The 13917-nt window shown below is 42.2% G+C and overlaps 1 protein-coding gene across 1 annotated transcript in view; it reads right to left on the reverse strand.

Annotated features, from left to right (window-relative positions):
* Nucleotides 1-1100: 1100 nt before the first annotated feature.
* The window catches only part of RGS10 (regulator of G protein signaling 10), a 28413-nt gene continuing 15596 nt past the window's right edge, over nt 1101-13917 (reverse strand). Inside the window, exons 4-5 of the mRNA XM_024206241.3 lie at nt 9758-9901; nt 1101-5155 (exon numbers count right to left, since the gene is read on the reverse strand). Of these exons, the coding sequence (XP_024062009.1) occupies nt 5009-5155; nt 9758-9901 (291 nt within the window). The 3' untranslated portion in view covers nt 1101-5008. The remainder of the gene's footprint in view (nt 5156-9757; nt 9902-13917) is intronic.

Consider the following 13917-nt stretch of genomic DNA (forward strand, 5'->3'; position numbering starts at 1 on the left):
ATCAGCATACCAGTCACTCTTTACTTTAGGAAATGTACTGTCATTCATAGATAATGTCAAATATAAACACACACAAACACAGGCAAGGAGAGAACAACAGTGGAAAAACAAATGCCAACCCAAGTCTAACCTTAGACTTGGGTTGGCATGTATTCTATGTGGGTCTAAATTATACACGTTACATTGTCAGCTTCAAAAAAGAGTTTTTATTTCAGTTTTCATGTATTAGGAGATACACTGGAAATAGCAAAGTACAGAAAAATGTCAACCCAATGTACATTTTATTATTATTATTATCCATTACCTTTCAATAATGAACTGAGCAGCCTTATTGTACCTGGACAAGGTGAATTCTAACTAAGCAATAAATATATTGATATTTCCACCACCTTTAAGAAACAAACAAAACACAGCTATGATCTCTCTTCATTTGCTGCCTTACTATATAACCTTATCAATATTTCACAAAAGTTATCTATTTTATTCTTTCAGCAGCCAGTAGAGGGTGGTGTTAAATTTGGCAATGATTTCCTTTCCCAGAGGCCAAACAAACCCTGCAATATACCTCTCTTTATTTCTTCCCTCATACCCTAAAGGGCATGAGATTTGAGCTAATCTGCAACTTCTAGTTTTGACATGGCAACTGCTCATCTGCCAGGTCAGCTAAAACAAAAGTATTATCTATTATTGATTTAAAGCAGGGGCGGGCAAACTTTTTGGCCTGAAGGCCGCATCGGGTTTCGCAAATTGTATGGAGGGCTGGTTAGGGGAGGGGGTCGTGGCCTGGCCCTTACCCCCCATCTGCCCCACCCCAGGACTCCTGCCCCATCCAACCCCCCCTGTTCCCTGACGGCATCCCCGGGACCCCTGCCCTATCCACACACCCCGCTCCCTGTCCCCTGACCGCCCCCGGACCCCCGCCGCCCCATCCAACCTCTCCTCTCATTCCTGACGGCCCCACCGGGGCCCCTGCCCCCATTCAACCTCCTGTTCCCACCCCGACTGCCCTGATCCCTATCCACACCCCCACCCCCGACCACCACCCCGAACTTCCCTGCCCTCTATCCAACCCCTCCGCCCCCTTACCGCACTGCCTGGAGCACCAGTGGCTGGCAGCGCTACAGCCGTACCGCCCGGCTGGAGCCAGCCACGCCGCTGCCGCCACGCCGCAGCTCAGAGCACGGGGTCAGGCCGGGCTCTGCAGCTGCGCTGCCCCAGGAGCTCACAGCCCCGCCGTCCAGAGTATTGCGCCGACGACAGAGCGAGCGAGCTGAGGCTGTGGGGGAGGAGGGACAGCAGGGGAGGAGCCAAGGGCTAGCCTCCCGGGCCAGAAGCTTGGGGCCCATCAGGACGGTCCCATGGGCCGGATGTGGCCCACAGGTCGTAGTTTGCCCACCTCTGATTTAAAGGCTCTTAGACTTTATCTTAATAAAATCGTTATAGTTTCTATGCTGCAACAATGAAAATTCCTGAACCTGCTGTCAAGACATTGTATTAATTATTAGTAGTATTACTGTAGCACAGAGGCGTCCCAGTTATGGACAAGGTCCCATCATGCTAGTTGCTTTACAAGCACATAACAAACAAAATGGTCCCTGCCTCTCACCTCCAATTCACCAGTTTAATGTGGTAGCCAGGTACTGTGTTTGAAACAAAAGGATGCAGGAGGAATGCAGTGGAATCAAGGAAAGGAACAGAGACAAAGAAGGTGAGGTGCAAGAAGTGCCTCGTGGGGTTCATCAGTGACCCCTATTGCTATTTAATGAAAAGTATTCACTACCTCTGAAGTGAGTCCCAATCTAGCTATCTGCAAATCTAAAATGTCCCCATCACAGTAGTATCTAGGCACCAGAAATGTTGGTGATGGGAAAGTGAGAGGACACAGGCTCCGAAGGCCTGAATCTAGAAAATGGGCAGAGGGGCACATCTTACACTGCAGCATCCTCCTACCTAACTGGTATTTAAAACATCAAACAAGTATCAACACACAGCTCTTGCTTATTTGTAAATGAGTCTCATTTTAGTTCAGAAACATATGTGAGGGTAGCCATTGGGAGTTTTGGAAAGAGTTAGCTCTTATGATTCCCATGTATTTCAGACTATGTCACTTAGAGAATTGGGATGGAGATGTGAAGCTTGCAGTCACTGTTCGAATTAAGGTTTTATGCAAATGGAAATTTACATTGTTTTAGATCCATGCAATTTGTATCAGCCTCTTACTGTATAGAAGGGATCTGTACATGTTACAAAATTAATATGGTAAGTGATATGCAGCACTAACCCAATGCAGCTTGTTTGTTGTCTATTATTACTTATCTGTCTTGTCTTTCAGACTGCAAGCTCTTGGGGCAGGGACTGTGTACCACTTAGCATGATGGGAGGGGTTCCCCCAACTTGGGACCTTTCAGCACTACTCTAATGTAAATAATAATAATAACGAGAATTATAAACCAAAGTCCAAACTCTAAATGTTGGCAGATTTCATCTTTCCTGAGTTCCAGGGGCTTGGTTTGGGCCCATCACTCAAAAGATTTGATAGGCAAACATTTGGACAAAAGCTAAATTTCATCCAATGCCACCCTTCCTCTAAAAGATTAAGAATAAAATGCACTTTCTAATCATGAACATGCTGAATCTGGCCAATGATTTCAGCATGGGAAGCCCAGCTCATTCCATCGAAGTTTAAAAAATATTTTTGCATAAACTGAAAAGTTTAAGTAAGTCCTGTCAAACAAAAATAAACTGATATATATGACCTTAGAAGTAGATTGTGGGTGACATCTTGGCTCCACTGAGGTCAGTGGGCCAAGATTTCACCCTGTGTTCTTTTGGGGGTAGGATGTAGTGGTTACATAACCAAAAATTATTTTAATTAGAAGATCTAGTATGATAACAACTGGCTGCAGAGGGGGATTATAACTACTCACCCAGTCCCCAATGCAGCCAAGCATTTAAGCATGTGCTTAAGTACATTCTTATTCAACAAAGCATTTAAATACGTGCTTTACTTTCAGCATGTGCCCACGTCCCACTGAAAACTGATGAATCATGGTCCTAAACCTTTGGTTCTGCCATTTTCTCCTTTGTAGATATGATGGGAAAATGTACTCAGTGCATCTGACCTACAGCTCAGAAAGTGCAAATTGAAAGACTGCCCTCCTGCTCAATTCCCTAAAAACTAACAAATCTCTTTATCCCTTGATAAGTTTTCAGAACTCCCACTATCATTATATGAATGGATTAAGTGGGAGATTAAGCAGCCATTTTCTTTAGACATAGGCTGTAAAGGTGGTTTAGAGAAAGACAGTGTCGTATGTCAGAAGGCTATATAGAGAGTTTTCCTCCTAGAAAATTACAACCTAGCCCTGGCTTTTAAGATGTTGATAGCAACAGTAGTATATAATATATAACTGACCTTCCTGAGAAAAAGAATTTTAAAATAATCAAAAGCTATTTGTGCAATCTGATTAGACAGCCCATAAACACAAGCTCAAGAAAAGCCTGCACTAACACACAAAAAGAGTAAATAGTGAGTCAATGTGAGTCAGAGCTAGACTACACATGGCAAAGCTTGTAAATAAAACATGCCAGTCAATATGTTCTCCCAATTCTAAACGGCAATTTAGTACCGTAGTTTGGCATTGAATTAATGAATTCAAAAAATATAAACACATTAAACATTTATGCCAAAATGCTTTTCAGTTCCAAAACTGTTCCAGGCAGACAAAGAGAACTCTTTGGTGGAGATTTCCACCAGCATTTTCCTTTATTATCCTAACATTTCATCATTGCACATTGATCTTCTCAGGGCAGACATAAACTGCCCTTCATCTCAAGCATGGAGTGGGAATGGCTAAAATCACAATGCGAATTCATAGTTCTGTTGGACTTCCCAACATCTGTGCATAGGAAACCCTGAAACACTTCTTGGGGGAAAACAAAATCAGGTAGTATGTGACCAATCGATTTCAGCAAAGCCAGACTGAAAATGAAAACTGTTGTTTTGTGCCTCTGCAGAAGGACTCCTGGCAGCCAAGGCACAATTCCTCAGGAAGACTGGGGAAGACCTAATGCTTACTAGTACTTGCATGTGACTTCAGAATAAGTGTGCTAGCGGCTGAAGTGCTGAGCCCACCTGAAGATGTGATGCCCAGAAGTGGGCAACAGGTATCAGTTCTCCTCTAGCTTTTTGAGTGCTTTGAAGGGATCCTTCCTATTTTGATGCTTTTGTTCCATTATAGTTTAGGTGCTATGAAAACACAAGAGGTTTTATTGTGTTTCTAAAGTTGACATGTTGTTTCTGTCAAAGCTGGCGATTAGCCTCTGTCATCTGAAGAAGCTGATTGGCTGTTGTGGGAAACATTGTGAAATCAAAGAAATACGGTCATGAAAATCCTGACTAAAAAAAACAAGCCTTCTGCTTCAATAATAAAGGCAAACCCACACTTCCCAAAGTCAAAATTGAAATTGCCTTTCAAAGTCTCACAGACAGATTAGTTTCAAAGAAGAGATTTACGTTTGGAAGGACTGAAACTGGGTTTTATTAGGAGTAACCCTACATGATACTGCCCCCTAATGATAATCATTGTATGACTCATCCACAGAGCTATCGGAAATGCTACTCTCCATTGGCTCACAACAATTCACAAACGTACATACAGGATAGCTATAAAATCAGAAGGCAAAAGCAACCCTATTTTCCATTTCTCATGTTCGTGATGCCTCACAAAATACAGTGATTGGAAAACATTTTAATTTGTGAAATATGGGATGTAATTCATGCTACATACGGATACCTCAGCATTTTAGCCTAGGAAATGGTCTTTTCAAGAGTGTTTGGTATTAGCCATCATGCAAAAACAATTAGTTGTTCAAGCAATTAAGAAGGTAAATATCCCCTAAAAGGGTTTTGTGCTTTTCAAGCCTTAAATGCAACAGTTATAGACCCAAAGACTGTTCCTGAGAGTTAGGTTATTTTTTGTTGCTTGTCTGAATGGGTTTCTTTGGATCATGTGTTGTAAATCCTTGAAGCTCTTTTAGCTACGGATTGAGCTTCCGATGAATTCTCTTCTTGTTCCTCGGCCCTCTTATGTTTTAAAAATATGTCTGACTTTAAGAAGCGGCTGTAGCTGTCGTACTTCATGAGATTGAATATCTGGGGGAGGGAAACAAAACAAAAACAATGACTCAAATAAAATAGATACTAAACCAGAAAGATAATAGGAAATTTCTAAAATTTTGTTGTCAGCAAATGCATACACTAAAATGTATTGGCCAGAAAGCATGTCATTAAAATAAATCTTATATACTCTAAAAGTGATTGTGTATAACAAAGAGTATTATGGGGTTCCATGTTCATTAATGTCCATATCAAATTTGATCAGCTTATGGGCCAAATGATGGTTTTCCTGCCTGAGAACACGGCAAATGCAACCTGACGTTTGAAAGATGGACTCTCACATCACCATCGGTAGTAAAGAGTCTGCAGCTGGCACTTAGTTACTAATTGTATATGATGTACAAGTGAGGACATAACCCAGCTCCCACCCATAGCAAGGTCGACTCTGCAGGGTGACCAGGAGAAAAAACGTAATGAAGATGGCATTTGGTCGGTGCAGTAAAAAGATGTGACTCAGAATGCACAGAGGGGGCAGAGCTGGATACATTCACCTTTCTGATCATAACCACACTTGAATATCACAGTAGAGCCTGAGTGCACACACACAGCACTGAGATATTAACAAAAGAGCCTCTAAATAATTTAAGTAGACAAACAGTTGCAGGTGCAAATGTGTCACTGATTGAAATAGCTGGCTTGTCCAACACTCCTGTAGCTTAGTTCACACTTACAACTGGCTTAGCCAACACTTGTTACTCACACGAGGGGTGATACCCTGGTTCCATTCAAGACAATGGAATTTTGTCATTGACTTCAGGGAGACCAAGATTTGACCCACGGTGTGTACAGGGGCACAAGGCACTACATAATAATAAATATTTCACCTGAAAATTCTTCATGCTTTTTGTTTCAAAATAAATATTTTATCTCCATTTCCTTTTTTAAGGTATTTTTGGGAGCTAGTTACATTGTCTTTTCTCTTCCAGGACTTCTAGTTCCCTGCCATTCTTGAACTCAGCTTCATCCTCCAACGCAGTTGTTTTCTCCCTTCCTACTTCCATCTATTTCTAAGCAAACTCCTACAACTTACTTGGATTTTTACTACCATCACCAAAAAGTCTCTAGTGTTCTCAATTGTCTAGGTCGTGACTATTTTGCTTGGGCTAGAAAAGCTAGGGGAGAAAAAAAATACTGCAAACCATAACTGCAAACCATAATTGAAACAAAACAAAAGCATACATCACCCTCTGGCAATGAATGCACCAGAGTAGCCTCTCTGAGTCACGCTTCGTGACTGATTACATTATACGGTGCCCAAAGTCACTAAGCTAAGCTTCCAAGAGGAATTTTTGGATTCTCAGCTGCTCCAATAAGTAGGGTTACAAATTCCATGTGTGGATAATTGCAACTGTAGCTTTATGGGTCTCATTTCTAAAATGTTTCAAACTGTTAGTGCAACTGTAGCTTACTGCCTTGTAGAGAAAAAGCTTGTTCTTTTCACCTCTGCAGTAATCTTAGCTACTAAAAACCCTCAATCACATAAAACATGTGCGTGTATGAGCTGTAATATCCTGCTTGCAAAATAAATGACACAGGGGCTTTCATACTCACTGTTGTTCATTTTTATATGTAAACCATATGAAACCTCTCTGCTTTAATTTAAATGCTAAATGGATTTAAATGAATTTTAACTCAAGTTAGCTACCTCAAGGTAGAATGCTAGCAGTGACAAGGCGCAGGTACTCTTTACTTTGATGTGGCTAGTTGAGGTTAACCCTATACCTCCCACCTGCAGTTGACCTTGACTAGCTACATCAAGATAAAAATTACCCGTGCCGTGTGTCCACTAGCATTCTACATCGAGAGAGCGATCTCAATGTAAAATACACCTTTTTTTTTCCTGTGAAGACATAGCCCATCAGAGGTTCATGAGCCAGAGTTTGGGACTTACATTAACAGACCCTCCTTTTCATGGTGACAACAGGGCACCTCTCATGGTGGGCAAACACTATAAAGATCAAAACCAAGTTGGTAACAGTCCTGGAGTGTGACAACTACACAGATTGCTGAGTTTTTTTATACTCATGCAGAAAGGGAGTTTTCTCTCTCGTTAAACTGAATGGATGAGATTCGTTGGCATCTCTGCACAGTACAGGTGCATGTACCTGGGCAAAGAGTTTGAAATTCACAAGGGTTCTATGAACCACTGTAGTCCCACTTCCCCATACTGAATAGCAGCCTTTGTCCTGAAGCTGTATCCAAATAACTACATACACAGGGCCAAATACTGATACTCTTACTAATATTTAATAGAACCTTACCCCCACAAGAAGTCCCAGTGAAATCAATCGATCTACTCAAGAAGTAAATTGCTACTCGCCATGAATAAGGTCAGAGTCTGGCCTTCAAGCTATGCCCTTGTATACTTTATAAACACAGTCAGATCTCAGATTGTCCTCGTGGGAGCAAATTATACCATTCCTTGTAACTTAATAAGGATTCAAGCCAGAGAAGAGCATAATTGCTGCTGGAGTACTATGTAGCAGGATCAGACAAAAGCTGCATTCCATACAGTGGAAATCTGCAGCAATCCCCAGATGTCCTCTGTTTAGTTTTAAAACATTTACAGACATTCTTGAGTAGCACATTAACGGGACTCCTCTCGAACCTGGTTTAGTATATGTCTCTAATTCATGCTTCTTTGGCTGTTCCCATCTATGCATAGATCCCTCTGCTGAAATGGAGAACAGTTAAAGTCTTTTGTACTCTCTCCAATTTCATTGTTACAGTCATGTAATCACCTACTATGTATAGTAACATCAGGATTTACAAGGACACTTTCTTTCCCATCTCCCCCAAGTCAAACAAATTCTTCCATGAAAGATTTTGCTTTGTCACATTGAAATTGGGCTTTAGACATTTCCACTGTTAATCATTTGGAATCCACTTCAAGGGGAGCTGAACCTTTGCTCATCAGCCCACTTCAATACCTGACAGATGCATTCAGCATGTGATGTCAACTCTGTTAAATATGCTGTTTAAATGAAAGAACTGCTTTGCTGTAAAAGACATGAGCCAAGGGGAAAATACAAATACTCAAAAGTCCTGAGGAGGGTGCAACTGGAAGTGGCAATGGCCATACTCTTTGGAAGCTGCCGATGAAAGTCAGTGACTCCACAGTCTATGGCAAAGTAGGTTAAAAAAATGAAGAGAACCTGTCTCCAAAGTGGACATCTACAAAATTCTGCCCAAAGTTTTGCATTGCCAGATGGGCTGGGATTGGAATCCTAGGAACGAGCCCTCTCAAGCTCTGAGGAAGTTCAGATCTGCACTAGCAGATCCAAACCCTTCCTCGAGCTATAGAGATTTTTGGATTGGGATATAGAGGCTCACTTCCCAGCTCAGCACCCCTCTCTAAAGCACAAGGAGATGAGAAGGGGTATTCCAGGACATCTGTCTCATTTTGAGTCAATGAGCAGCTGAAATCAACCAAGGAGAAAAGTCCTGAAGCAGACTCCAGCGACCACAAGGCAGCCAGTAACAGAATTCACTGTTACTGAAATCAGCATCACTGGTGTCTCAGTCCAAGTGAGTGCACAGCAAAACGTGGGCATGAAATCAGTCAGCTGATGGGTTCTCCAGCTGCTGACAAAAAACACAGAGGCAAATCCTACCAAGCTTCCACTGAAAGCCCCTTCAGTGGAACAGGTGCAAAGGTGGGGGCAGCACATTAGGGGTCTGTGGCAGAGGTGGGGAGAAAGGATGTGACACTTCACACATCCTCAGATACTCACTCCTGCATGATAATTATTTCAGCAGAAGTAACCTCCACGGAAGGGCTGCGGCACCTCTCCATGCCTGATGGGGATGGGACTCCTCCACTTCCACCTTCCATGCATCTGCTAAGTGCCCAGCCCAGGAGTTGGACTGAGGATCTGATCCATAACAAATGCAGAGTGGCATGCAGTCACCAGCTCCCAACTTTATTAAGGAACCTTATGCTATCACAGATGGCTTATGAGTTTTCCCTGAGCGAGGGCTGCAGCAGCAGGCACTCTGTAGAGAGTGCACAATGTATAATGTTCCCTTTAGGGTACCGAGTGCAGTTGAGAAGAACAAAGAATTTACCATGCTGTTTTATTCTTAGCAGCTTTTCACTGTCATTTTTTAAAAGCTAACTAGGCCAGAATAGACTGAACTGGAGCCCGGGCTCTTCTGTGCTAGCCAGTATGTGGGCAGTGTCCTCTCCATCACATTGCCAGGATAGGCTGCCAGAGCAGGATTCCTCTGCCCCCTTTTGCCTAATTCACCTTCCCTCAGATTCAATTCTGTCCTTTGAAGCGCCCAACTCAGCAAGCCACCACAGAGTACAGCACACGGCATCCAACCCTTCATTCTGCCCTGAGTCCTGTGAGCGTGCATCACTGTGTATCTTGTAAGATCATTTGCTTTCATACATACATGGGAGCTCATTTTACCAGTTAGCTGGCAATGTGCATGCAGAACCGACACTATATACAGCAACAGCCCAGGCCCTATGGTCCTGCCACCTCCCTATCCCTGCCACCTTCATTGCATCCTTCCGCACCAACCATAAAATATGTCCTCAAGTGAGCAGGGTAAATGTAATAACTTTACCTGATCCTGCAGCTTTTGAAACATTAGTGGGTGAGGTTCTTCCAATATTGTCTCATTCAAACGGGATTGCCCTTCAACATTGACTTGGCAGGAAGCTTTACTGGACAGGAAAGTCATGTAAATTTCTTTAGCTTTTTCTTGCATCTGTGAAAGGTCAAATATTTACAATGGGAACATGTAACTTTGCCAGAGTCCTCCTTCAAGTCATGCTAACAGCATGGGAGATGCCTCTATCAGGGGCAACATCTTAGAAATAAGATATTTAGTCAAAAGAAAGAAAGTGTGCAGTAAGTCAGTTTTTTCATGTACATTCTGGCTGGGATTTCCAAAGGATCACAAGGGAGTTAGTTACCCAGATCATATTTGGGGACCTAACTCCCTTATGTTCCTTTGACTATCCCAGCTCCTGACTTCTGTTCTGAAATGTTTATGATTAAATACAAAGGACTTGATTCTCCTCTCACTTACACAGGTGTGAATCAGGAATAAAACAGGCAGGAGAGGAGAATCAGGCCCCAGAATGCTACATCATGCAGTAAATTCGCTTTCCTCTTTTGTATTGTAGAAACAACCAGGCAAAGAGAGAAACCAGACAGCAATCATATACTTGTGGCCACACTATATCTAATAGTGACATATACATCATTTTATTCATCATTTAGGAAAGAGATACTCAAAGAAAGGCCCAATCCTGAAACATGCTGAGTGTTCACTGACTTTAATGGGAGCGGACAGAGCTCAGCACTTCATTCAAGAAGTCAGTACCTTGTAATTATCAGGCCCTGATCATGCAATTATGTAACTGCACAGACAGGGCTTATCACTGTAGCTGAAGAGGTTAGGTGTGGCTTATTTGAGGTAATTTATTTTTCACTGTTTGCTCTGACAGCAACATATGTTCTGTTTCAGTGGCCTTCTCTTCATAAAGTAGGAATAATAATGATAATGCTTAGACTCATACAGCACTCTTCAACTTCAAAGCACTTTATTAAGGACCCCAATCCTGCTCCCACTGAAATCAATTACAAAACTCTCCTTGCTTAGGAAGTTCATGGAAGCAGATAAAAGAATGAGCACAGTGGGAGACTATATTTATTTTAAAGCCATCTGAGATGTAAATCTCAAACTGGTGTTCTAAATTTTTCATGCTTGGAGCTGCATACCAGCAGACACTAGAAGATAATTAGCAATGGGTAACCATAAATATTCTGTATTGTATATTTAATGAGGAACAGTATTCATAGAGCAGCACAAGCCAGAAGACTGCATCTGTGATGGGAAGTGAGACTGAAGAGGAAAGCACTTAAACCGTTGGCCAGGAACAAATCACAGGAATACTTTTATGTTTTACAGTTCAGAATAGACATGTGGGGATAATTACAAACAAACAAACACCTATACACGTCTGACTATCTTAGTGTATTCCTAAGGTCTAAAGAATTAACCCTCTCACAGCTGATAGCACGCACATGTTGTGCGGCAGCATTTCTTTTTAAAAGAGAATATTCATTCAGGAGCAGGAAACATCAGGATATAACAGATACAGTAGCTCATACTGAAGGAGTATTTTTGGGCGCCATACTGCCTAGGGCTGTGATCTTTGTCAATTTCACACTAAAGAGGGTAGGGTCACTCAGGCCTGCTCTCCATGCATCTGAAGAAGTGGGTTTTTTACCCACAAAAGCTTATGCCCAAATAAATCTGTTAGTTTTTAAGGTGCCACTGGACTCCTTGTTGCTTTTATTGATATAACTATGTCCATTAGATGTGTTTTTTTAACCAATACAATTATATTGATATAAACACTACTCGAAATGCAGTTATACTGGTATAAAGGTGCCTTTTACGAGGATAACTTATTTCACTTCCTCAACCAGAATAAGCTATACCAATATAAGCACTTTTATATCAGTAAAACTTCATCCACACTGGGGCAGGGAGGGTAGGTAACTTTAATTATATCGGTATAGTTAAAGCAGCAACATTTTCTAATGTAGAGGAGCCTTCAAGGCAGGGGTAGTCAATTATTTTTTATCAAAGTCCAAATTTCTTAGTCAAGGTATAGTCAAGGTTCAGACTCCGGAGAAAATAATAATAAGAAATAACAATAATGGTGATAATAAGTAAATAAAAAGATTGCAGAGTCCATTGAAAAGTGTCTGGTGATCCGGATTTGACCCATGGTCCGCCTATTGACGACCCCCTGCTTCAGGGTATACCTACACTGCAGCTGGGAGGTGTGATTCCCAGCGCGAGTAGACAGATTCATGCTACCTTCACTTGAGCTAGTGCACTAAAATGGCAGTGTGGATGTTGTAGCACAGGCAGCAATCCAGGCTAGCCACCCAAGTCCAAGGTCACCTGACTCCCTGGATCCCAGCTTAGGTGGCTAGCCCAACTGCAACACCTACACTGCTATTTTTAGCATGCCAGCTCAAGTGAAGCTACTGTGAGTCTGTCTATCCGGGCTGAGAATCACAGCACCCAGCTGCAGACATGCCCTCAGAGACCTTCCAGGAAAACCCACTGCTGAGCAGGAAGAAAGGAAGCGATGTCAGTGATTCAGTAGATGGCACTCTTCCTTCCTTCTGTGTCAGCTGGGTGATAAAAAAGGACTGTGTTTTCTTATAAATAAGATTTAAAACTGAGATCTTACTCATGTGTGGTCATTAAAGATCCCTTGGAACTTTTCATTAGTATACATGTGCTCGCCCCACTGTCCTGGCCAAATTCCAATTTGGACAATAAGGTTCTGTCTACAGAAATCCCCCTTGCTGTTTCAAATGGATATAATATTCCTCTTTACTTCCTTTCCCAGAGTCAAGTTCTGCTCTCAGACACATGAACGATTCCCAGAAGAAATAACTGGGGAACCCCAGATGTTCATCAGAAGCTAGACTCTGGTATTTAAACTGTTATTTAGCATTGCTGAGCTCTGTTTAACCATTGGCACGTTCCAGCCTAGAAGTGGCAGCAGAGATTCCTGAACATACGAAGGTTGCAAGGTGCTTTGAGACCCTTTGAAATGAAAGGTGCTATATTGAAATGAAAGGTGCTATATATATTTCTGCTACCATATGCAACAGGAGAATCTTCACTGTAGCATTTTGCTAAATTTTCCCTGGTTTAAACCAAAATAAGAGTGTCCACACAGCCTTCTGTGCCTGTTTAAACTGGTTTAAAAATGACATCATAAGTTAAATCAGTGCAGGTGTGTGTAGAGAAGCCATCGGAGAAGACAAATATGTAAAATGTGGTGGGAGATGACTTTAATAAATTTTGAATACACAGACGTAGAAAAATAGGGACAAAAGACTTCGGCGGCTAAGGAAGGAAAGAGCAGGAAAGTCTCATTCTTTGAATTTTTTGAACAGATGTGGGACTGATCCGAAGCCCATGGGAGCCTTTCCCCTTCTCACTAATGGGCTTTGGATCCGGCCCTATAAGAGTGTGAACCGGACTTCTGAATTTATAATGAAAACTACTGCCCCAGGGGTAGAGAATGCAAGGTACCATCCTGCCACGTCAGGCATTTTAATCCATATGAAGGAGCAGAGCAGGCTAGCAGTTAAAGCCCTAGGCTGAATGCCAGGAGTCCTGTTCCTGGTTCTGCCACCAGCTTGTTGTGTTCTCGTCGAACTTTAACGTTGTAAGCAAGTGGCACTTATTTGCAACTCTAATTCTGTCCTAAACGTTTTTGCCTGTGAATAGCATTTGTTGTGAGAGAAAACACTGCAAATTATACAGGGCCAAATTATGGCTGCTCCAGTGTGTGTGGCGGGGCACTAGAAGAGGAAGGCAAAAGACACTGTTGTGCACTAATTTAGCAGCTGGCATCCTTCAGGTAGAGGATAGGAGGCTCCAGAGTTGCCAGCTAGACACACTGTCCTTGCCCACTAGACACACTGATAAGAGTAGGCAAGGTGACGATGCAGGAGCATACATAGTATGTGTCATAGATGGTAGTAACTGTTGCTCGTGAGCATACTTTCCACAGTACGCCTGGAGGTACCATGCCAGCTCCTGGTCTCTGCAGGCATAATGTCTCCAGTAGCTGTTGCTAGTAAGGCCTCCTTGGGTAAGAGACAATAGTCTGCAAGTGTGTTTAAAAAAAAAAAAAAAAAAAACACAGCAGGAGGGACAAGATTTTATCCTCCACT

Source organism: Terrapene carolina, unplaced genomic scaffold (genome assembly GCF_002925995.2).
Source record: "Terrapene carolina triunguis isolate 2854851 unplaced genomic scaffold, T_m_triunguis-2.0 Scaffold95, whole genome shotgun sequence".
In the NCBI taxonomy this organism is placed as follows: Eukaryota; Metazoa; Chordata; order Testudines; family Emydidae; genus Terrapene; species Terrapene triunguis.